The sequence below is a fragment of the Camarhynchus parvulus genome, chromosome 4 (assembly GCF_901933205.1).
Source record: "Camarhynchus parvulus chromosome 4, STF_HiC, whole genome shotgun sequence".
In the NCBI taxonomy this organism is placed as follows: Eukaryota; Metazoa; Chordata; class Aves; order Passeriformes; family Thraupidae; genus Camarhynchus; species Camarhynchus parvulus.
In genome coordinates this window covers 12,930,491-12,955,924 of record NC_044574.1, presented here as the reverse complement: position 1 = coordinate 12,955,924, position 25,434 = coordinate 12,930,491, and the positions used below count along the sequence as shown (strand labels likewise).

At 37.0% G+C, this 25,434-nt stretch overlaps 1 protein-coding gene across 4 annotated transcripts in view; it reads right to left on the bottom strand.

Annotated features, from left to right (window-relative positions):
• EVC2 (EvC ciliary complex subunit 2) overlaps positions 1 to 25,434 on the bottom strand; it is a 60,705-nt gene that overhangs the window by 4,683 nt on the left and 30,588 nt on the right. The window contains exons 10-19 of one of the 4 annotated variants that reach the window (XM_030947116.1): positions 23,205 to 23,529; positions 20,457 to 20,696; positions 18,833 to 19,008; positions 12,545 to 12,728; positions 11,604 to 12,064; positions 8,457 to 8,661; positions 7,032 to 7,154; positions 4,049 to 4,276; positions 2,138 to 2,346; positions 596 to 683 (exon numbers count right to left, since the gene is read on the bottom strand). In XM_030947116.1, coding sequence (XP_030802976.1) covers positions 596 to 683; positions 2,138 to 2,346; positions 4,049 to 4,276; positions 7,032 to 7,154; positions 8,457 to 8,661; positions 11,604 to 12,064; positions 12,545 to 12,728; positions 18,833 to 19,008; positions 20,457 to 20,696; positions 23,205 to 23,529 — 2,239 coding nt within the window. Of the gene's footprint in view, positions 1 to 595; positions 732 to 2,137; positions 2,347 to 4,048; positions 4,277 to 7,031; positions 7,155 to 8,456; positions 8,662 to 11,603; positions 12,065 to 12,544; positions 12,729 to 18,832; positions 19,009 to 20,456; positions 20,697 to 23,204; positions 23,530 to 25,434 lie in introns of all 4 variants that reach the window. The other 3 variants (XM_030947114.1, XM_030947117.1, XM_030947118.1) reach the window with 3 other exon arrangements.

Genomic DNA, 25,434 nt, shown 5'->3' with positions numbered 1-25,434 from the left:
AGTCTAATTTCTATAGTACTGTCATGTAGTTCTGGTCTTTAAACACTGCTCCTCTCTAAACTTACAAAATGCAACATTAAGTGAGAATAAACATGATAGATCTCTGAGACCTATTCTGCTCTTTGGCAAAATGTTCTCAGGATCTTTAAACCAGTTTTGAAAACAAGTATGAGTAATGATACTAGAAAATTTAACTAGCAGTCCTGCTATCATTTAATTTTGAAACACAATCAATGCAAATCATTCTTAATGCTCGTCAAAATCTAAACAAGACTCTTTTTACATTACATGAAGATTCAACTGTAAATCTGTCAACCAGAAAATCAGGCACTTCAGCTCTCCACAGAAGGAAATGCAACAGAACAAACCCTAAAAAGATTTGTAAATGAATAAACAGAAGTATAACTCAGTAAAATTCAAAAGGCTGAAAGTAGCTCAGAATTAGCTGAAGTGACTGACAGTATAGGCTGCAAGCTGGTAGCAAGTACTAGCAGAGAGTAACTCTGAATAGATCTAATAGTTCCCAAAAAAGAAAAGCTGATATCCAGATACAGCTGTAATTTAAACTTGGAACTTTGTTCAATTTCATGCTTACCTGACTATAAATTGCCAAAAACGCGTTCGTTTCTATATTTTCCAGGAGATCTTCAAGCACCACGCAATTCCACTGCTCATCTCTCAAGCTGAAGTGAAAGACAGAATTAACATTGAAATCTTCCCAGGTGCAATGACTGTATTATGGGAAACAAAATTGGAAGGTCACCCATTCAGGAAGCATATCTGTCTGTCAGCAAATCTGCTGTGAGCAGCCTAACTTCTAAAACATGCCAAATTCTCTTCCGTGCTTCCCTGAACCTCCAAGCAAACATCAGAGCAGAATCTAAGGCTATGCTCTTGCACACAATTCAAATCTGGAATCACTCCAAAGCAATGTGATTCAACCCATCCCCATCCTCTTCCCTCCTTTTTAAATTTCATCACACTTTAAGGCAAGTTGTGGATCTTTTTGTAGCTGAAATATGATATTAAGCAGTTAACTTCCTCATTGCTGGTGATTATTTTTCTTTTCTAGACCAAAACATGATGACATCATGCACAAATCCTGCAATGTACAAAAGTACAAAACTTGTTCCTTCCAGTAAATTTTCAAGTAAAGCCTAGTTGCAGTTTCTTTAAAGGTTTTTCTGATAGGTTACCAGCTGGTGGATACTCGTACAGAGATTTATCTGATCTTCTACTGACTCTTTACTTCTGCAACAAGAAATCTAAACTAATTGTTAATCTAAACTAAACACAGCTCCAGCTTTTTCAGAATTAAAACAGACTTACCACTATCACAGCCATTTTTAATAGATCAGTGGTTTTATGGAAAACCACTTCTTAATGGAAAGCAAACTTTGAGGACATCACATGAAGCTTGAAATGTGCTAGGCTTTTAATACTGTGCTTTTAATACTGTAAACATGGAAATGTCATTTCTACCTCCTGTAACCCTAATAAAAGTAATACAATAGGCTGCAATTTTGCAAATTATCACCCATTTTTGCTAGGCAGCCATTATGACCACACAGATATTTCTATATACCTCCCAAGAGGCATTTTATTTGTCGCTGATATCTTTACTTAAAAACTGGCCAGGGAAAATTGAAATTGAAGAGGAGTTTATACATCTCATCAAAAATAATTGTGTGCCAGGGAATTCAGTCTACGGTATGACAGTGGAGATGGAAATTCAATTTAAATTGTCTCAGCTATTTCCTCTGACCCCAGCAGATGCTGCTCTGAAGTCCTTCCCCATCTTCCTGGGAGACAAAGCAATAGGAATAAAATTATTTTCCTCCTTAATGCTAAGATGTATCATTATTTTTCCACTATCCCTGTCAAAAAAATGGCGACTGCCATGCAACACACAGCACCCTTTATATGCTACTAAGTTATTATTATTTCATGTTTCTTATTTCAATATTCCCAATCCCTCAGCCATGCTCTGGGCCACAGCACAAGAAGGCAGAGATCAAATACAGATGCATGGTCCCTCCCCAGTACAGCAGAACATTCCTCCTGCTGCTTCTCCAGAGTATCTTATGGTCCATAAGATCTGCAGTAACATGGTAAAACCTGAGACCAAAGAACTTACCTTTGCTGGTACAGGTTTATAAATTGTCTACATTTATTCATGGCCTGTCTTAACAGAACTGTCACATGTCTTTCTGCATTGGTGTCCACAGCTTCATTTGAGAGTCCCAAACCATCCAGAAAACACCTCTGCCTACTCATTAGATGCTGCTGCACTGACTCCTTATTCAACATCTCATACTCCAGCTTCTTTTCAAGTTCTTCAATCTCCTAGAGGTTGAAAATGCATGATGATAAGAAGTTAAATTATAACTTGAAAGAACAAATTTCATTTGGAGTGAAGAAAAAAGATGATGGTATCAGATTTTCTGATATTACTTTATTCATTTCTTATTCTACCCAGCCACTTGCAGTCATTACACTTTTCAATTCATTGCACAGCTTCAGTAAACATGACTGGCACGTTATGAATATCAGAACAATGAGGAAAGCTATGACTCAATTTTCATTGTGTTAAAAGTCACTGCTCTCTGAAACCTTCCACTGTAGAGGACATCCAGCAACTAGACTGTCAGCATGGCTGAGATCAAAACAAAGAACCATTCAAATTCATTTGTAAGCTGCATAAACCCACTGAAACAGCTTGAGAACTCAGACTAACTAATTTTAGTTATACCAAATTAACAGCTCATATCAAATGGATTTAAGTTAAAAGGCAGTAATTCATAATTAGTCTGATAAAGGGTTAAAATAAAATGCTCAGAAAATCAAAAGGTTAAAATCCAAAGTCTTCAGTGGACTGGATCCCCCATGCTAAAAATCTCACTTTGGTCAAAAAGTCAAACTAGACACCAGAAGGAAGGCTTCATGTTCCCATTTCCAATGTCACTGTTGTCTCACCTCAACTTTTACATTGCTTACTACCTCAAAGCCCCACTTCCTAACCTGTACCTTGGATAAAATGCTGAATTTTAATCGATTCCTCTGCCTCATCAGCTGCATTTAACCCAGTGTTAGCTATTCTGTTTCACGTCTGCCCCTTCTTCAATCCTTTTTCTTCACCTGTTCAAGAACAGAGAAGGTGAAAGCAACTTCTCCGAAAAGCCCCCTCACACTTAAAGCATACAAGGCAAAAATACTCTTCCTACATTCAACTTTCACTATTTCCTACAGCTCTAATACAAATTCAAGAAAAACTGGAGGCATATAAGCATCCTAACTGCCACTCTATGAGAAACTCTGTAGAGATGACCACATTAAAATTTAACAAGGAATTTTCACAGCAGTAGCTGTCTAATGATGCCCTCTAGCAAAGAGGTTTTTCTCAAAAACCCATTTTGTTTGTTCTACTCCAGTGCTCTCCCCAAGCCTCACTTGGATGGTTTCAAATAGCAGATGCAGAAAAAAAAATCCTTGTGAAAACAGAGCACTGAAGTATTAAAAAAGGATTAGAAAATTGGCAGATATCAAATATGTAATAAATATGGTGAAAGGAAGAGGTTTTTCCAGATTTTCTGCTATTTAAGCTGCATGAGTGTGCCTGGAGTGAGACAGGTAGGAGGCTGTATAATCTCTAAAAACTTGACAATTGAAGCATACCATGTGGTTATGGATTTAGCATATGGACAGCATTATAACATGAGTAATTCTGTAAGACAGACACAACAATTTACTCTTCTGTCATGAGTCCAAAGCACTTCTCAACTGTCTTTCTTTCAATCAATAAAATACTAAGTAGCCACCAAAATACTGCCCTTTCTGCCAGCATGCATCTGTAACAAAAAAAAAAAAAACACAATCTTCCTTGGCTCAGCTTCTCTTTATGTCTTTTACTGAATGCATTGAAGTGCACATACTCACAGAAATTAAAGTCTGGACCACTAGAAGCTGCAAACCAGCAGCTAAATCAAAGGTACTCTAATAGTGGTGGTTTCCTAACAGGATTTTTTCTTTTAACAACTATATTACTTACAGGATTATGTGCTTCTAAAATTTGAATACATTCCAGTTTTGACAGGGTTTTTGACGTGTTCAGTTGTTCAAAGAGCAAAGCTTGCACATTTATGACAGCAGCATATAGCTCCAGCATTTTGGATTTTTTAACAGTCTTTTGAAAGGCTAAAGAAGCACTATACTCTCCAAGTTTATTTTCCAGATTGCGCAGGTGACATTCTTTTTCAAGCTGCAACTCATACTTAATCTAAAAAAAACCAAAAACCAAAACACAAAAGATAGATTAACAGAAACTCTTACATGCACACTTATGATTTTAGTACTCTGTAATTAACAAGCAGGATTATGAGAGCAAATAAATCAGTGCTGTTATCTTAAAATGTAATACACTGTTTCAAGAAGTGCTTTTAACCTTCAATTCCAATTTTGTACTGTAATCAAAAAAACCTTCAGTACAGTCAAATACTTTAAAGAGATCAGGCTTTCTTTTCAGGTAGTCAAAACTGAAATATTAAATGCTAACCCAAAACAGAGGGTCAATATAATTTTTATTATAATAAAATTAAAAGCTAGAAACACAAATAAATCAATGGTTAAATGGAAAGAAAATATGTCCTTTTGCTTAGAAAAAACATGGAACTTACAGAAAGACTGTATTTCTTTTCAAATTGGCAAGTGTCAGTTAATGCTGACTGATGACATTCAACCATTCTTTGAGCAAATAACAAAAGATCTTCTTATATAAAACAGAGTTAAACTGTAAGTCAAAAGTCTATTGGCAATGGATTTCAAATAAGATTAGAACTGGACTGGATCAACATCAAACAGCATAAAATCAAAGTATAACTCAATAACAGTGTTGCTGCCACACATTTGATGGAACATCCATGGGAACTACTGAAGGGTGAAAGGCAAGTGCAGCACGTGCAGGCACAGGATCCAATGCATGAGCTCTCCATGCTGTACCACTGACACTGAGAGCCAAGGACACTGCACTGTGACTGTTCTTCTGAGGGACAGTGTCTACAGCAGCCAGCTGCCATTACCTTCTTTAGGTGCTTCCCTTTCAGCTTGTCACTCTAAGCTCCCTTCACACTCAAAGAAAAGACACTTCTCAGTAGGTTGCAGATCCTAAAATATGGATTTCCACTGACATGTAAAGTGGATGTCTAGGTCAGACACCAATGGCTCCACTGCATATCTAACATTTAGGCAGCTGAATCTTCAAAAGACTACAGTAAACAATTACCAGTTATTTTTTTTTCTCTCTCCCTGTACTATTCATGTGGGCCCAGAGAGATGGATTGTGAGAGAAAAAAGACACAGATAGAGAAAGCATATGCAGCCCTGAGAGCTCCAACTCAACTACTTGGTGTTTTAGAACAGTTAGAAATATTTAATCTTTTAAACATAATGCATACTTTAAATTAGTATAAAATTAATATACATCTTTTAAAATAGGAAGAAATATTTCACAGTATTTTACAATGAGGGTGGTGAAACACCTTCAACATTACACAGCAAATGAACTCCTCTTAAACAAACAAAATGCTTCATCACTCAACTGGTATTGCTGTCTACCCCCAGCCACATCAGTCTCCTTCTGACACTTGCCAGCTCTGAAACCAGCCATACAATGAGAACAACAACAGTTACGCCAGATGGCGCATATAAAACTGGAGCAAGGAGGTTTAGAGAAGCTAAATTTCCAATTTAAAAACAAGATTCTAATAAAAATGTAAGACAGCATTTGCTGCCTTACATTTACTAAACAAGTATTCAGTACTTTTTTGCCTCTAAAACTTAGCCTATAATCTGATGTACATTCAAGGAAGAGTACCAAAACCACCTAAATTTCGAAAATCAGGGCATTAGGTATTGAAGTTAAAATTTCAATGCCTCTGTTAAATGCCTCTAATCTGAGGATTAGAACATTCTCAGACCACAGTTATCAAACTTGTGAAGAGTGCTAGAACACACTTGCCTTCTTGTTGCAGTCTTGCCCAAGCACCTGCTCTCACTTTCAAAGATTGGGTGCTAGACTAGATAAACATTTGCTTTTAGCACCTGCAACCAAATCAAACAATGTGTTGGTCTCACATAAAAGTGAAAAAATTTCTGAATTAACACATTGACCCAGTATTTTTCATTTTTCAGGACAGAGGTATAAAAAGCTAAGAAATAGGTATAAAAACAGCTTTTTGTCCCAATTGGTACAAAAACTGATCTTGTAATCACTTTTGAAACTATTTTTTAATCTACCAATTTTAATTACCAATGACACCTGCTTGTCATGCATAGTTTCTACAGCTGTGCACCACCTGTGTTTAACAAGCTTATCACTGCAATGTCCTCCTGACATGCAAGACTAATATTATCCATATCATACACATGTGAAAGATCTCTTGGAACATCTACTAGCAAGGAAGCAAAAAGCCTTCCAATCCCATATTAAGGTCGACTCATTTCTCAAGGATTAACTTTAGATTGGGGCTGTGTGGTTTTAAAAGGTACCCACCAGAATTAAGACTTCCTTTCAATTAACTCTGTACAAATAAACTCATACCCTACCCAAAAAGCTTTGGGATCTAAGAATCCATTTTTGGACTTTCAGCAGCATTAGCAGATGTCCAGGAACTAACTGCTGCTCAGCTGAAGCATGCATTGAAGCACCTTCCATGTTTGAAAGCCTTCCTAGAAAACCACAGGATCTAGAGCAGCCTTGCAAACTTGCACACACGAAGCCCCAGAACCACTGGAAGAAAAAGGGGTGAGACATGAAACCAGATCTGTAACTAAGATGCAAAAGTTAAAACAAAGCAAAAACTATTAAGTGTGAAATGCAGCATCTTGATAAAGGCAGGCAATAGTAGGGAGATGCATCATGCCACTTTACCTTACACCTTTTTTCTCTGGTTCTTATTCACATTGATAGAATGCTGTCAATCTTTAATTACTAAAGATCTAGGTATTGACCTCAGTCCAGAAAAGATTGTACTTACCCTATTCAAATTTTCACCTTTCACTGAGTCTTCATAAATTAAAATTTTGTCCTGTAAAGATTTCTTCAGAATATCTAACTTATGTTTATTCCTGGATCCTGTTTTCCCCATTTTAGAATGCTGCTGTAACAAGATGAGCACAAATGCTTTATTTGTAAGAGGTATATGAGGATGCTAATGTTAAAATTATTACTTGGTATTATTGGCACATCCACCAAATAATCAAAAACTTGGAAAATATGACTTTCACTGAGAAAGTTCATCTGAAATGAAGGTGCTGCCTATTCATTCAGAACATTCATTTTGGACATTCAGAAAAAATTAGAATTTAAAAAAAAATTTTCAAGTAGAATTATATTCATTCTTTCCATGAAAACTCATAGCATATAAATTTGATTTTAAACAAGCTTTAGCAGTGATAATAAGAGAAGATTTTAACTGATACGTTGTCTCCTCAGCTCAGTTAAAAATGAACAAAGAATATTAATTTAAGATCTACATTGTTTTCAACACACAGTCTGTGAATCACAAATGAACCATGATAATATTAAGAAGCACCGTTCCATGTAATCAAATTACTCCTGACCTTTCTATTTCTTTACAAGAATACCAACTAAGTATATGTACTCTTGGGGAAATGATAACATCTGTTCAACTGTAAGGTTTTGCAAAGTCATTTCCCTCCTTTAGTACTTTAGAAACTATTAAGGCTTTGAACTAGGCTAATTCTTAGCACAATTAACCCAGCATAGTTTACATGTTTAGAAAACATAATTGAATCAAAACAAAGCAAGGGCAAGTCCTCCTTTTTAAGATGGCATCACACACAACTAATACAGGAAACATTTTTGACCCCCATACTTTATAAGAACTGAAAACAATTTATAATACCAAAGCTTTTATACTTTACTGAAAGAATTAAACACCCCTCACAGGGTTCTTTATAAAGTACTAGATTCAATAGGCAGATAGACTTCTTGTTGGAAATATTTCTCTAACTTTGAGTATGCCTCATCTTCTATATATTTAGATGTGGGGAAATACCCCAAACTGTCTGCATACACTTAAATCTTTTGGAAACAGAAAACATAAATCATGCCAAATTTCTTGCCAAGAAAAGGTATCTAACTCAAGAACTTTATTTTTGTAAACAGACAAAATAATGTAGAAGCGACTTGTTCAGAAATTCCCATAATTTTCACGAAAGCAACAGAAATACACAGATGTATGTGAAAAACACCTATTTATCCAACTGCTGCCCAAACAGTATCTTTAAGTCCAGTGGTCCATGCAGACAGGAAAAGTGTACACTGCTGTTGCACCTATGAAGAAGCTACAGACCCAGATCTGCAGCCAACACCAGCAGCCACAGGTACCCCCAGGATCCCCTCCCACATCCCCACACAGATCCCAGGCTGCTCCCACCTGTTCACTGCTCATTGCTAAATTCTGCTCAACTTTCAGCACCTCAGTGTCCCTCTGCTCCACTTCAAAAGACTGAAGCAAGGTTCTTGCTCTTATCTTGGGCCAAGCCAAGCTGCTGTCCACCTGGGAGAAGCAGCAGTGCAACTCTTGCCTCATTCTAAGCAACTCCTCTTCGGAGAGTGAGAGGGGTAAACTTAGAAGTTGCCTGTTAAAAAAACACAAGAGCCATTTGCTGTTTAGTGATTTAGGCAATATTGCATAAAATGTAAGAGACATGCATACAAACACTTTACTAAGCAGTGATCATCCTTTTTTGGTCTATTTCATCTATCAGTTAGTGATTCCACACACAGCAATGAACTGTACAAAATACTTTTGAGGTTACCTTAAATTCTGCATACAGAGCTTCCTGGACTGTGAAACTTCATTTTCAAAGGAAAACAGCTTTTGAATATTTTAAAAATAAATTAATATTTTTAGTACATTTCCTATGCATAGAATCTTCCACCTCTTCAGACAATACAATCCCTGAACTTCAGCTGAAATCAAGATAAAAGCTTCCCATAAAGCCTCCCTGTGCTGTTTCCCAGCACTTAGCAGCCACAGCTACTGAGAAAGAAAAAATAAAATAAAATTTCTCTCTATTATAAATGCATATGCCATCTCTTCGATCCACAGATAACAATGGCTCCAGCTGTTAATTGTAAAAAGGCACTTTGCAGTCTGAAAAAAGCAATATATTTTAAGAACAATTTGAATTAATCAAAGTTCCCATTTTGCAGAAATAAGGTTCTCAATACAGATCTCTAAGGAACTGATTATCAAGTCAAGCTGAAGTTGACTTAAAAACAAAGCATGCTCAGTTCTGATTAACCATAGACTACACTCATCTTCTCACCTTGTGTATCTTATTTCCTTAAGAATATTTCACAAAAAATAACATACTTTTATTTGTTTGGAAATTTCTTTTATTCCACAAAAAATGTTTGTATTTAAAATATGAGCAGCATGTTTTTCAAAGAGGACTTTTCATTAAAAATGATATGCTGCATGTTTCATTAGTACTGATACTTTTATTTAATGTGTACCAGACCTACACTGCCTCATCAATTCACTAAAATATCTGTGTTTAGAAATCCTTTTTTCTCTCTACTGAATCAGCAAAGAACAGCTAAAAACTTCTAATGCATGAGGTTTTTCCCTTCAAAAAGTTGTTTACTTTAAGACAAGACTACTGCAAACTACTCCAGATCATTTATAGCATACTTAACAATTTCTCATCTTGTTTTAGACTTATGGAAGAAAAACCATGCCATAAATCCGCATACATAGATATATAGAGAGAGGTATGAAATAAAATACAGCAAATAGAGTTTTGCTGTATGTCTATATTTAAAAAGGACTGTAAACATTAACAATCTTCACAAATATTTTGGACTAACCCATGGTCTCTTTAATAAGCAACAAAAATGAAAAGCTATCATTCAAAATAATGCTTTTTGAAAGCTAGACAGCAGATGAGAACATAAACATGAGAGCTGGCATCTGTCATCAAAATACCATAACTGACAGACAATGGACTGGAAAAACCGTGACAGATTTTAAGGGGCTGTTGGTAGGACAGTTTTTGTTGCATTTTCTGCACATATTTTCCTGCATTTTACTGAAAAAAAACCCCAAACAGATTACTGCTGCTTCAAATAAAGACAGCATCTAACAAATATGACAGGCACACTGCAGGTTGGAACAGAGTTATTACGGATATTAAGACAGAAACAGTAAAGTCCTGCTGGGTCATACAATCTACCTCCATATTCCTGCAGGTCTGCTCTTGGCAATGTAAGCAAGAGATAGTTAAGACAAGCTAGAAAATGCATATAAATGACTCACAGAAGAGTATTTAAAATGCTGAATAAAATACAAAGCCCTTGAAATTAGAACCAAAACAATGGGAAAAAATAGAATTTTCTTCTTTAGCAGAGCAAATGCAATGGGTAAAGTTTCTTTTTATATTCCTGTTACATGGTTTTACAACATGTGGCAGGAAAACTTATTCTCTCTGGATAAAACTGCCCATACAAATCTATTTTGCTTTAAAGAAGAGATATGAAGGAGAAACTTTTACCAGTGTCTTTTTTTTCCTTTTTTTTTCTCCCTCCCTGTTCAATCTCTTATGCCTGGTACATTTTCTTCAGAGCCACACAGCTTATTATAGGTTTGCCTGTTCCAGCTGCTTCCCCTAAAGCTGCAATTTTATTTTTTCATGTTCCCATGTCTCTAACAATGTCTCTTATTAAATAGACATTGTATAGGAAATGTACTACTGCAAATATTCAGGCAATCAAACAACCAGACATAAATGTACTTGAAAGCTAACAAGAAATGCTCACCAACATTCCCTGATCTCCCAGGGACCTTGCTGCCCACTGTGAGAGGCACAACCACTCCTGGCCACAGCCATGGGCTCTCCCTGTGCAAGGTCTCCCAGCTATGGCAAGGCCACCACCTGCTTTCCCACCTCCCCAGGGTCCCACTGTAGCAGGCAGCAATGGCCCTAATTTCCTAACAAGGGGCCAGAACTCCTCTCTGCAGCACTGCCTGTGCCATGATGCCTGTCTGGCTCAGGGCTCAGTGCCAGGGACACACTGTCCACAGCCCAGGGCAGCCCAGTCTGACACATGGAGCAATGAGCTGGACAGGCAGACACTGCACTGTGTACTCTGTGCCAAAGCTTAAACCAAACCTGATGAGTAAGGTTTGACTTGTGGCTAGAAGGAATATATTCAACGTAGACTTGGGGCCAATTAGGTCTGACATGCTAATTGGCATTTCCAAAGTGTGGGAACTCAAAGAACAGACTGAGAATAACAATGAAAGATGTCTAAGTGATACCTCCCATGGAATGAACGGAAGTATAAAACCTTTATTCCACATTTTTAGCTTCAAGACTACTGCTTCCTAGGATTTCCACTGCAGCGTTCACCCACTGGTACTGCATGGGCTGAGCACTTTGAAAAAAAAAAAATCAATTCCTAAGTGCCCAACAGAGAACTGATCATTAGGAATTACAAGTGGACAGGTGTGAAAACTCCCAGTTCTATTCTACTTGCCATAGTAAGTAAGAAAAGAGTGCAGAGAGATACTTGCATGAATATTGACTGTTCCCAGCTCCTTATTTTCTTTTGTTCTGAGATGCCTTTTTCCAGCTCTTGGCTTAGCCTCTGCCTGGTGAGCTGAAGCAGCTCTTCAGCAGCCATGATCTTGTCATGTTCTTCCCTTTCAAGCTGTGCATGTTTAACCACCATCTCTTTTTTGTGCTCCTCCACAGCTTCCAGCAGGAACAACTTTGGCACATTGAGCTTGACCAGCTCTTGCACAACCACTCCACACTGAACACGTTTAAGCTCTTCAATGGCTTTCTCTGCTAGGCTAAAGAGAAGCTCCTTCAGCTCTTCGCTGGCCTCATTGTCAAGCTTTTCAGTAAGTTCTTCAAATTCAATGGTGTGATCACTCAGAAGAGTTTTCCAGTGTCTCAGGTAGTGAGAGATCTCATCAGTAGTTTTGAAGGGGTCTCCAAGTGACAGCTGCTCCTTTTGATGCTCTTTCTGCTGATTCATTTACCAAAAGGAGGAAGAAAGTTAAGAAAAAAGAACGTCTTGAATTCTAGCTCCTCAAGTATGAATTTCATAGCAATGCAAAATTTCATACTTTTGCTTTTCCATGTTCTTGAAACTGCTTTTCAGTGTCCAGAGGCTCACCTAGCCCTCAACAGATTGGCTTTGTGAGCACCTAGGAGGTCTGTGATAACTCTGACTATTGTTAGATACAAAGGCTATGATAATATGGACTGTTGCTGGATAAAAGAGCTAACACCTAAACAAATCCATCATCATGTGGTTTGACAGCTAAGCATTACTGCATGAATAATACAGAATATGGTGGTACAGATAAAACCAACTGGCATTTATTTTAAACCATGCTACTGGCAGTGCTGACCCCTGCTGTAAGAACTACATCTTATTTTTCAATTAATTCAATTTCTAATTCATGATAAGCCCTATAAAAATAAAAACATTGAAAATAATTACCTTTTGCAGCATTTCCCGCCTTCGCTTGGTAATGAGTTTCTGGCAAAGCTTCTGCTTTTCTTGTTTTAAATCATGATCAAATTTCTGTTTAACAGAATTAATTTCAGCCTCAGCTCGGTCCAGCAGGATTCCCAAGTGACTTTCAGGTAGATGACCTGCTCTGTAATAACAGTTATCCCAAATTCTTAAGAGCAAAAGGATATATGAGGCAATTAGCACCATAAAAAGGCTCAGCAAAATAGACACAAAGAATGATCTTTGTTTCTTTAGCAGTGATACTCAGGAGAATCAAACAAGGAAGGGGATAATCAGAAGACAATCTCAGAAATGAGCACAGAATTGAGACAGTTTGTGAAGGTGTATAAAAAGAAACAAGAAGAAGGATGGACAGACAGGAAGGATAGACAGAAAGGACAGATGGGAAGGACAGGCAAGTGCAAAACCAATTACACATCAGTTTGTAATGTGATATTCAAATGAGACATTTTAAACCTTATATATTATGCATATTTAATTTTTTTCATTTAATGCTCCTGAAATGCCATTTTATGTCTTTTACAACTCCTTCTCCTTATTAAAACAAATCTCTCTTTAAAGTATGTAATCAAGTAAAAAGAAATATTATTTTTAATAGACTAAGCAATCATATCCATAAAATACTTATATTCATACTTTCTACTAATTTTACATCAGAATATTTATAAAAATTTCAAAATAATAGCAAAATTCAATGATCTGAAACAGCAAATTATCAGTCATAAGCCCACAGTGCTTCAAGTGGAAGTTCAATACTATGGTCTACCTCCAGTTGCTACAGCATTTAATGTCAAAGAGAAAACAAGATCTCAACAGTGGCTGCAACAGTTAAAAAAGCTCCATCTCCACCAACTCAAATTGAATTTCAGGACTTACCTCCTATTACATTTACACTACAAGTTCCCCAAATCTTTCTTATTCAACAGAAGAATAAAAGAACATTTTAATTCAGACTGGGCCATTGGACATTTGTGAGTTATAATTTCTATTAAGCACAGTGGACTTACAAAATGTGGTGTTGAAAAGGTCAACACGAAACTTTGAATTGAAAGCACCAATTCCTGACCTGAATTTGGATGTTACACAGATACCTTCTAATTTACCTATCCAGTCCCCATTTCCTCAAAGATTACAGAGTCAGGACTCAGATGACTCCAGGGCTTTCAAGGTTTCATTCCAGTGTGATACCTGGCCCAATTCCTAAATTAAAGTTGTATCTAAATGTGGTCAGCAAGCCCTTCTCCAGAAAGGAGAGTCTTATTTTGATTTATTAGGATTTTTTGTTACTGTGACAACTTAATTCCAACCAAAATCCTCAAAATAAGTGCTAAAATAAAGCAGAAGATTACCAAATCAGCTTCTTTGCACCCACTGCACTGTAACCAGGGTGGCCAGAACCCATAATTCACACTTCCCCATCTTCTGCTCAAGCATCCACAACTATCTGAGCAAGCCATAAAACATCACTCCTGTATAATGTATGTGCTGGATAGAAACTCAGACGTGCTTTATCACAGTTATGGCAACAAAACAAATCCTCCTTTTGCAGAGCTTTTTCAAAGTCTATCTGTTGCATTTCTTTAATCTGCAAAGGGGATTAAAATACCTTTCAGTATTTTGAAAGTAATCCACCAGGCATCATTCTTGGCCAGGTAATTTCTGCCTTGAAACTAATCAATCTTAAAATTCAGTGTTATGTCAAAACCTCCCTAACAGCACCAAGTTTTTGTTTTTTGGTAACTCTAAGTCCTCCCCCTCCTTTCTGACTGAACCCAAGACAAAAGATATGTGAATAAAGGTAACTAATTATGGTGAGAAAATGAGGAAAGATAATAACCAAGATATAATTTTTAACATCTTCATCTTTTTCTGTACTGAGGAAATAAACCCAGGCTTGCTACATCCAATTAAAATCCCTGTCCAGAGCACTGAAAAGAGTCTGCAATAGAAAAAGATAGATGTGCTGGAACCACACAGCAAATGAAAGTTTAAGAAAAGTCATGCAACCCAGAATGATAGGAAGATGATATATAGCTACCTATTTTTAGGATTATAAAAGGTCTACAGTGTTTCAGTTGGTTTATTGAGAGATCCAGTATGTCCACAGCTAAAACTGCAGTGATGCAGTATCCAATCACAGAAGCCTAGGTCTGTTTACGTGCCAGCTTATATTAATGGGTGTTATGGTAATTCCTAAAAGGCTCAATCCTGGCAAGATACCTTCATTTCTGGTTTCATAAAAATACAATATAAAAACAATTACAGTACTAGGAATAAAAGATGTCCTAGTCTCAAAGGACTCCAAACAGAAATGCAAAATAAAAGGAGAGGAGAAAGGTAATGAGACAGTATAGACTGTGTGATAAAACTGCCTGGTCTCAGCATACTGGAAATTTAATCACTGAAGGAATGTGCAGGTACATATCTTTGAACAAAGAATTTTAATGAAGGAGAATGCTGTGGTAATGCCAAGGATGTTTAAAGGGAAATCCTCCCAAAGGCAGTGAGCACCAAGCAAAGTACAGAGGTGAAGTGTGTAGCCAACAGCAGCAGTATCACAGGTCAGTCAGAGAGAGACCTTGACTCCTCTGTATTGAATGAAAGTCAACAAATTAAGGAGCAAATACAGAGTGAGAGTACTGAAGTGAAAAGCAGGACTTTGATGTTACAGGGAACCAATGTTCCAGAATGCTGGACCCCAGCCAAGGAAAATTGTTTCATGGAAGCTAGAAAAGGAACATAAGTATCACTAAAGCAAAAGGGAGATCCATACGAAGCAGAAAAGCTGTACAGGCCTGAATGTACATGGAGGCCAAATCACATCACTAGAGAGAACCTACAGAGAGAGAACCTGCATGACTGTCCATGCTACTCCAGCTACATCAGGATTTCACCTGCTGAATTGGCATCTTGCTGTTGTCCAGATCACAATTCATATAAATAATTCAGGGCAATAAATGCCCTCCCTACATAGCAGAGTGCTACAAGCAGAAAAGGTTTTAAGAGATTATTAGAAAACTTCATACTGATGCATTACTGCTGACTTCCACAAATGTCAAGCCAAGACATAGCTGGAAAACTACTCTCTATGGACAAGGTCCATATAAGTGGTGATTATTAGTAAGAATGAGAGCAGCATAAGGTGCTTTAATCGTTTGACAACTTTAGAAACACAATACACAGGAAATCCTTGAGGTCTTAAAAAAATTAAGTTTTGGGAGAAATTAATAAATGAACTTGCAACTGTTTGTATCTAATGAGTCAGAAGAACTGAATTCCACTTTTAAGAGACTGAAGAGGAAAGATACTTATTGTGAACAAGAAGATACTGGCAAAAGAAAAACAGTGTTTTACCAATGTTATAGTTTAAAACCATCAAGAACCTTGCACCTCTGTTGATATCCAAGATAAACACTGCCTCAAGTATTGCCCTTTTGCACATTATTCTTTAAGAAAAAACATAAAGAGCCTATGTAGCCATCCCTCAAGTTCATGATTACAGATTATATTTTAAATTCTCCTTTCCTGCTTTTTGGCACTGCAGTCCAGACTTGATTTTCAAAAGACAGTGAGTCCTGAAATACTAGTCCAGACAAATGGGACACTTTATTTAAATACAACATGAAAACTCTGGCTGCTCTATTTCATTTAAAATGTTCACAGCCCTCCCTAGAACTGATTTGGTTTTATTTTTGTTTTTATAACACTCATTTCTAGCCACACAGAATCCTTTTCACATTAATTTGAAATTGCCTTCCTATTTGATAAATTTTAAACATACTAATAAAGCTTCATTTTAAAAAGACTTCTCCCCTCAATATTTATCTGCTGGTTTATCACTGCATTTATCTGTGGTATATCTAATCTATATCTTCTCTCTTCTCCATTTAAGTTTTGTATTTTAGAATTCCATTTAAAACAATAAGTTTAAGGCACTCTATTATAAAGAGGGACAAAATAGATTAAGACAGAGCTGTATCTATATTGAGCAAGCAGATTCAATGGTAAAGTGAAAAATAAAAGGATACTATGGTTACAAATTTAAAGTACTATTCAGACCAGACTGCTCTTGCTGCTCAAATTTTAGTGCTTCAATTTGTAAACATTCCCAAAATCACTTTCGAGTTAGAGACTGAAATACAAGCCTATGTTATGTAATTATGAATTTCTCATGAGTTATACAAGGCTATTTCAGTTTGCCTGTAGAAAATAAAACCGTAGAATATAAACTGAGGTACTACATTCTGGAGTTTTATAATCACACCAGCTAAAGAATGAATTATTAGAGTTTGGCCAACATTTGTCTGAGAGGAATTACTGCAGCAGCAGGTGTGGGAAGTTACAGGAAAATAACTAGTTCTAAGCCCAGAAAGCCACATGGGATTGCTGCTCTCCAAATGACATCTCCAACTATTGGCACGTGTCCTTTGTCCACAGACAACCAGCCAATGCATACTCTGAAAGTTTTATAGAAGAGTGCTAGAAAAATTAATTTTTCATCTTGGTAATAATACTTGCTGCTTTTGGAAGTCTGGGGGGTTTTGGAAGGTTTTTTAATACATTTAATTCATTTTGGGGATGAGATCCATGAGGTCTTTGATTAACTAACACTATGCCTTTCCTTTCTGTTTAATAGTTGATTTGTTTTGTGACTGTTAGGTGCAATAATAGGCATTAAACAAGGGGTGAAACCAATTTTTCCAGCTCAAGAAGTCCCATTTGTTCACTGCAATGGTCACACAGTGAGGTTCTCACAAAGGCTTTTCACATAGAGAGAAACACATAATCAGAGAAAACATTTCAGACCTTATAATTCCAAAGAGAGGCATGAACTGAAGGAAGGGAACTCTGTGAAACACATGTCTGGACTATATTTCCTATTCCAGGACATCTGTCTTTGAGCCACACAGCTGCAGACTTAGCAAAACAGGGCAAGACAACTGGAAGAAGCTCTCTCCAACCAATGAATCTGGGGGCTAAACTCAGGGTGATTCAAGCTAAACTTAGAGTATGATTCCAATGAGGCAGAACACAGGACAAACAAAAAGAAAAGCAAGGAAAAGATACTTAAACACCCTGATAAATTATTTTGTCACATCAACAGATGCAATCTTTGATAGTTTTTAACAGACTTCCTGCTTCCTAATAATATATTACTTTTAAATTAAATTGACATTATGGAAGAAAAAACACACCATAAAGATCAGTGTCCATCTAGTTCTCTTAATGCATATTTCACATATAGTCAGTGACTGACATAAATTCAGACATCTCAAATACACAAATAAAGCTTCATGCACAGGACCAACAGCAGCAGTGCTAGGTTGTTTATCTGTACACTGACATATTTTGCTGTCCTGCAAGCTCCTCACTAATCTCTCCATATGCCAAACTAACACAGTTCTCAGTGTGGCAGCACAATGCCTCCCTCAGTGCTCCTCACAGCCACACAATTCTAAATAACTATGTCTCTGTGTCTCCGCTGGGTCACCATTTTCTACCTCTCTACCTTGATTCTGAGTATCCCATCACAGAGTACTCAGTCAGCCTGGGTCTGGTATGATATCCCAAACAAATTAAATGTGTGTATTACAACAGTACATTTCCAGGTCTACTTTTTACTTCCCTGACATCTACCTTTTAATTTTTTGCAACAGGTGTATTCTCTGCTAGTCAAAATCCTCCAGTTAAATTATTTATAAACTTCATCTATTTTCTTTAGAAAATATTAATGATTTCCAGCTCAAAAAGAGAAACTGTGTGTCCAGCTCCTCAAACATAGTCAATCAAAAGTGAATCAAAGTTGTTCTTTTCCATTAAATCCAGATATTTGTGTATGAAGCATGTAGACAAATGGTCTTCACTAGTACATATTGCACTGGACTCTGGCATGTGTTTTCACATGACTGACAAGTATTTACACAAATAATGGATGTATAAAGACACTGAGAATCTTACATGAGTCTGGTTCCCACTGAACTCAGAATTACAACCAGGTACTACATATGTTTCCAGCAATTAATCTCTGTGCTGGACAAAGCAGACACAGACAACAAAACCTCACCTTAGCACCTGCTGGGATTTAACTAACAAAGGCAATCAGTTACAAAATATTTTCTTAGAATCAACTAAAAGATAACATTTTATGCAACCCTCCTGCTAGGTAACACAGAAAAAAAGACTTTTGAAGAGTCTGTTGTCTGCGAGATAACACAGTCAAATGGCTGACAAGGAAACAGTTGAGTTCTTTACCTTTCTGTCTTGTTAATGAGACTCGATATCTGGGCTGCTGCAGCATTTATAAGAGCAGAGACACGAGAATCCCTTGACTGTATCTTACTTATAAGATATTCTCTGTAAGAAAATCTTCTACTCAGATGATATTTCTTGCAGGCTTGCAAAAAGTCCATTAGCTCTTCAATGTCACCCTACAGGAAAGAATATGAACAAATGTGAGCATTTAATTAGATGTAATGCTAATTTTGGCTAACAACGTGAGTATCAGAGCAGATTTGTTCCTTCATAGGGCAAGGTTTAAAAATTCCTACAAGTGTAAAATAATAAGCTTGTATCAATTTAACTCTAATGATCACAAGAAATGATTATGGTTATTTCAACAAAAAAAAAAAAAAAAAAAAAAAAAAAAAAAGAAAAAAGAAAAAAAAAAGTTCAGAGCTTTTGGCCTGATAACCTCAATACTGTGTGTACTTTCCTGAACAGCTGGTGCATGTCCTAAGTGCCCTGAGTTAACAGGTCATTTGATCAGATATTCACAATCCACACATGCAACCCTACCAGTGTTAGCAGAACTGTTCTTTACAATGTACTTTATGATTACATAAAAGGTCACATCTTCAAAGATGTCTATAAGTTGGCTTCAAAGCCAACTCTTCCATGCATGTAGAGTACAGCCCGCTGCACACAGGCTGGCTTAGAAGTTCCCCCTTCCAACAGTGGCAAACAGGAAGGGTTTAAATACCTACAGACAGGTCTGGGCAGAGACCAGAGTTAGGCACACAATGCACTATAGCAGACATTCTGCTAGCATAAATAACCAGGACAAGGTCTGCTAGTTACCTGACCCATGTCTGAGCAGACAAAACACAGTCAAACCTTTTTTCACTTGCTCTACCTCTTTGACCTAGCTGCTTAACTATCTTCTGCACAAAGTGGTTGCTGCATCTCCCTCTGCCAGGGGCCCATGTGTAGCTTTTGTATACCAGGTTGTGCATCAGGTTTTAGGAGTGGGCCTTACATGCTCTGACACCTACTTTCCAGATGTTGCTTTTTAACCTCCCCCCTCAACCTGCAGGTCTACAACAATCATACTCTTCCTCAAGAAGCAGCCAGAAGAAAAATTTCCAGAACTTTTGTAATCAGACCACTAACTTTCAACACAAATGGAGTAAAAAACAACCAAACAAAAAAAGCAAACCATGAGGAAATAACTTAGGCTACTATACTGCAAGAGGTTTAAAACATAGCTGAAAGCAAACCTGAAGTCCTGAACATACTCTCCATCAGCACCCCTTGATAACAGAACCTGGAGATACTCAGCCTCTCTAAGTACATAATCATAGTACTTCAGACACACCACAATTTCAGTAATCTACATATTTAGATTGGGGAGCTCAGTACATCTTCTGAAGTATTTAAGAGCATTTGGTGCCTAGTGGGTTTTGAACATGTCAATATATCTGAATATACAGTTGTGTAGATGTCTAGATGTGCATAATGAATGCATAATAATTTTTTAAACTATTTTCTACAAAAGCTCATTATGAAAGTGGTAACATTAATCCTGAAACAATTCTCAAAAGTCACTGCAGGTTTGTATTCTGTCTTTAGGTTAGGAATGGAGATATCATCCTGTTACCTGTACTTTAGAGTAACCTTCCACTAATGTTTTAGCTGCTTCCACCTTCAGTTCTCCCTTTGAAGTGGCATTTGTTATTTGTGTAAAAAAGATGGCATGCAGCTCCTTTCTTTGGGTAACAGCCAGCTCTCTATAAGCCTTTGCAAAATATTCCTCCTGCTTCACAAAAAGGAACCTCTTCAGGCAGTCCTGCTCCAGCCTGTGAAGTTTGTCCAGAAGATTTCTGTATTCTATAGCAGGCTGCAGAAAAGAAAGAAATAAATGCATCAGAAGTGATTTTCAGAATTCAACATATTTTAAAGTATCAGTGCTACTAGCTCATATAAATTTTATAAATACTTTAGTCACTGTCATTTCAGGTTTATGTGAAGGCTAATATTGAATCAGTGTACACTTTGCATAGTTTTCATCTGTTTGGATGGCAGGGCTGTACAGCTGCCAGATTCTAATCCAGATATCACTTCCAAGGCATAATGAAGTCCTTTTAAAATTCACAAGTCTTATATAACATAAATTATATAAAATGCCATGAAATTCAACACAAAGACTATATATTAAATTATTTTTTTAGGTTTCATCAATCCTGAAATCCTATTAAAATTAAACAGACTCAGACTCATATAACGCATACCAGTTAAATGATAATAATAATAATTTTAAAAACAACATAAATTAGGAAAAACCCTACTGTACTAAAAATCTTGAGAAGTTTTTTATTATTAGTGACCTACTTTAACCATCAGTTTCTACAAATTAATCCAAGAGCATTGTTTTAGATTTACATTTACAACCATGGAGTAGAATTAAATGGCAATTATTTTAAAAGCTTCTTTGCCAGAAATATTTCCTCTTAGCTCTCTAGTAAGATTTACATATTCATAGTTTTAATCTCAGATGGCATAAAGTCATTATAGAATCAAAACATACATGTCCCACTGAGCAAAGAATGCTTCTTATGCCAGCAGAGCTACCTAAGAGTCACAATGTCTTGTTCTAAATTTCATACCAATTATCTTGAGGAGAACTGCCCTCTGCACTTCAACTTCTTCCCCAAGAGACACACTGCAGGCAGCAAATAATTAATCAAAAAGGAATATAAATTCCATGTCTTGGCTGAGAAGGGGAGGAAGTTCTTGCTCTAGTTGTTTTCCAGTGCCATCCCTTGGGTGTCTGGCAGTACACCTGCTGCCCAGGAGAATGGGCTGAGCCAACCCTCATGCTCAGAATGTCCTTCTGCACTGCGTGCTGTGGCATGTATAAAACCAGGTCCTTCTACCAACAGAACAGTCAACAGCAACAGCAATGACAAGATATGGTAAAGGGATCAGGACAGGTACTGGACTGGCCTTAATTGCTTGCTTAACTCCTCCTAATCAGGATTTTCAGTACAAATCAGACTTTGTTGAGAGTATATTTACTGTGGGTTCACACATTGAGTTTCAGTCAGGCCCCTCTCTCTGCAAAGGCAGAAAGGCAGGACTTATCTCAGTGAGGTCTAGGCTCCCTCTATATCCAGCAGGAGGAGAAAGTCTCCAGCAGAGTACAGTTCAACTCATCCTTAAGAAGGTGCCCACAAGTATCTCTTCCCACCTCTTGTGTTTCTAACACCTCTAGGTGCTAGTTCAGGACTGGCATATCCTACAGGCATGGAAAACTCCACAGAGTCACAATTTAAAGTCCACCTGAAAACATCAGGGAAATTCCACTGGTTCACTAGCCTTGTGCCATTAATTTTCTCTATGCAACAGCCTGATAAAACAAAGTACTTCCTGAGAGCCTCAACATGCTGGAATACCTTTAATGGGTCACACTCGGCAAAAAAACCTTATTGTGCCAAAACTTTAATCATGAATTGTCATAAAAGACCTAAACAATTATGGGTATGTGATATGCAAATACCACTTTTGATCCAGAAGCAAAGCCACACTAGTAACAAACTGCACTATTTGTTCCCATCAAGTCACCCTCTTAACAAATATGAAACATCAACTTGGGGCATTTTGGCATGTTAAGCTTTACAGAGATGAAATATTCAAAACTTACCAGAATCCTTCCAAGCCACAGGAAGTTGTTAACAATAATAATAAAGGGTGGGGGGAAATCAGTTTTATTGTAAGCATCCAATATACTCAAAAAAAGACATGGGAGAGTGGAGCATTATAAGGAATCTCACTCTGACTTCAGTTATTTATTTATTACAAAGAGGCTATTTCCAAGAAAAGTCCACTCCTCGCTCTAAAATACAGATTGTTCTGCTTGCCTTCATTCATTTCAGAGGGAAATCAGCCCTTGGTTCTGCTTATATTCTAATTTTCTTCAAAAACAGAACATAAATATTGGAAGTTTTTTACCTAGACTGTAAAGGTTATCATGCAGAAGTTTGTTCTGCTCTGAATGTGCAAAATACTTCACACAGTGTCTGAAATCTCAGAAAAATACAGTAAATAAAAATACACCACTTTACAATAGTATAAGTGACTATTAAAAAAACCCCAAAACAAAGAGGGTAATGACAACTCTTTGTCTTCAGATGTCACAGATTGTCTCGAGAAAAAATCATTTTCTGGTGAATTAAACACAATTTCTTAATAATAACTACCCTGATTATGGTATCTGAATTTCTGAACACATTTAATTGTAGATCTTTACTCTTCTAGGAGGATAACTAAGCTGTTCTAGTCTAAAAGAGAAAACATCTCCATAAAACTACATATCATGCAAAATATCTTGGTTTAAAACCAGATTTACCTTTTCATTAATTTTCTTCATTAACTCCTCAGCCTCTTCATTTGCAGCTCGCGCTTTTTGGCATTGAGCCTCCATTGTCTTCCTAGTTTCCAGATTACATTCAGCTGTTAAGGCCACCATCTTTCTTTCATACTCCTCTTGAATCTCTTCCTCCATTGCAAGAAACTGCCTTTTGAAAACTGAACTTATCTTCTTTTCCACATGAGGAAAGAGGCTGTGATTTAAGACCATGTTCTTCAACATCACAGCAATCACTTCCTTACAGATCTGCGTTCGACTGGCCTCCAGATCAGCATCTGCCCGCGTCAGGCTGGCAACCTCCAAACTGTGCAAAGTAATCAGGACTGTTAGAAATCACAGATTATGGGAAATTTCTGCCAGAAAAAAAGATCCTGGTATCTAGAGCGTTCAATCTCCAGATTAGATCTAGATTCACTCAATACTGGGTAGTGAAATGGCAGTCAGAGATGTGCAGGAATATCACAGTATAGGAGTTTATTTATCATGATAGTAACCATTCATTAAACAAGAAGGTGAGTCAACTTCTACTACAGCAACTTTAATGAAGTATGTCCACACTTCCATTTCCATTTCAGACAGAAAAAGAAAAATCTTTTCTTTACTAATACTCAAAACACTCCCTCAGATAAAAGCCAATAGAAATGTCTGACACCCTCCCCACCAAAAAAAAAACCAAAACCAACCTGCTATCTCTGTTGGGAAGCAGATCAAATGGACACCTGAATAGACTATAAATTTTACTGTAAAATAGTTCTAAACTCACTGACCCATCTAGATTGATATATCACTGTTTCATATTCTTGGCTGGTGTACTCCCTTCTCTGCAGGGAAGAGGGGACAGTTTCAATTTTACGCTAATACAAATAAAATAGCTGGTGTCTGTCTCTCATGAACAATAACAGAGTTCTAGAACAGAGATTAAAGCCACATAGAAATACAAGAGCTTTAAAAAAATGCAATATGTGACATTGCATATAAATATATTCTCATTTATCTGTAGAGTTAAATTGGAATTATAATTATTCTAATTTCATATACAATGTAACTACTCTAAATTCTACACCTGAACTCAATTCCACGCTGGAAAATTCACTGGATGCTCCTGCATGTCAAATTACTTGAATACACAACACTGTATACTTCTGTGTGTGGACCACATATACATAAATTTCTTTGTGACCTAAAAACATACTTTTAGGAGCTCAAACCCATTCTTCATTTTTTTTTGCTTACACTAAATTATTGGTCTAATTTTTCTGTAGAAAAATATCAGAATAAATTTCAAATCCATAGCAAAGATGTTGGTAAGACTTGCAAGAGAGTGGAATGATACTACATTCAGAATCATATAAATGAAGATATGCAAATCAAGAAACGCTTTGCTTTTTTTGTCAAACTTTCCTTTCCTTATGAAAGCAAGTAAAGTTTAATTAAAAGTAAACAACTGACATATCATCACTGCCTCCCTGACAGCACAAGAGATGTATTCTCCCGATCCTGAAATTGGTGGGATAGAATTGTTTTCTCACAATGACTCAAATACTTGAAGTATTTGGGAGGCTAGCTTTGAAATGTAATCATCTATCACAGACTGATTTTCTGTTGCAATTTCTTGACACCACAGAATCACACTGGTGATGGCTGTCCTCATCATGGCAATCTGCTGCAGAGATGGCTGGTTGGCTGCAGCTGCTAAACCTCCTCCATTTTATCCCTTCTTCCTTATATGCAGGAACAGAAATTCCTGCAATTGAAGTACCATGAGCCTGAAATATTTCTCACAGTAATCTGAAGATCCTCTAAGAGCTAATATTTGCTATAATATCCCCAAGGTAACACAAGCATCCAGCTTCTCTGTGCTGTCTACAGATGGACACTGCAGCTGGAGGCATACGGCTTTCTTGGGTAACATTTCACCTACACTCATGGTAAAGTACCTCAGGGCCCTGATCCCTCAGCAGAGTCCTTCTTGCTCCAGGAAAGAGGGCAAGTGATGGCAGGATCAAGGTATCAGGATGTGTGTTTTCTCTTAAGTAATTTTGCTTACAGTCTCAGGACTTCTGCTGACACAGCCAGCTATTATCAAGCTGTTTTTGACAACTTGAAATAAAAGAGTTGTGTAAATGCACTTAAACAAAAACAAGGAATCAGAGAATGGGAGCTTTTTGCTATAATATTTTTCTAATGACTGTGAAGTAGTGATAGGAGA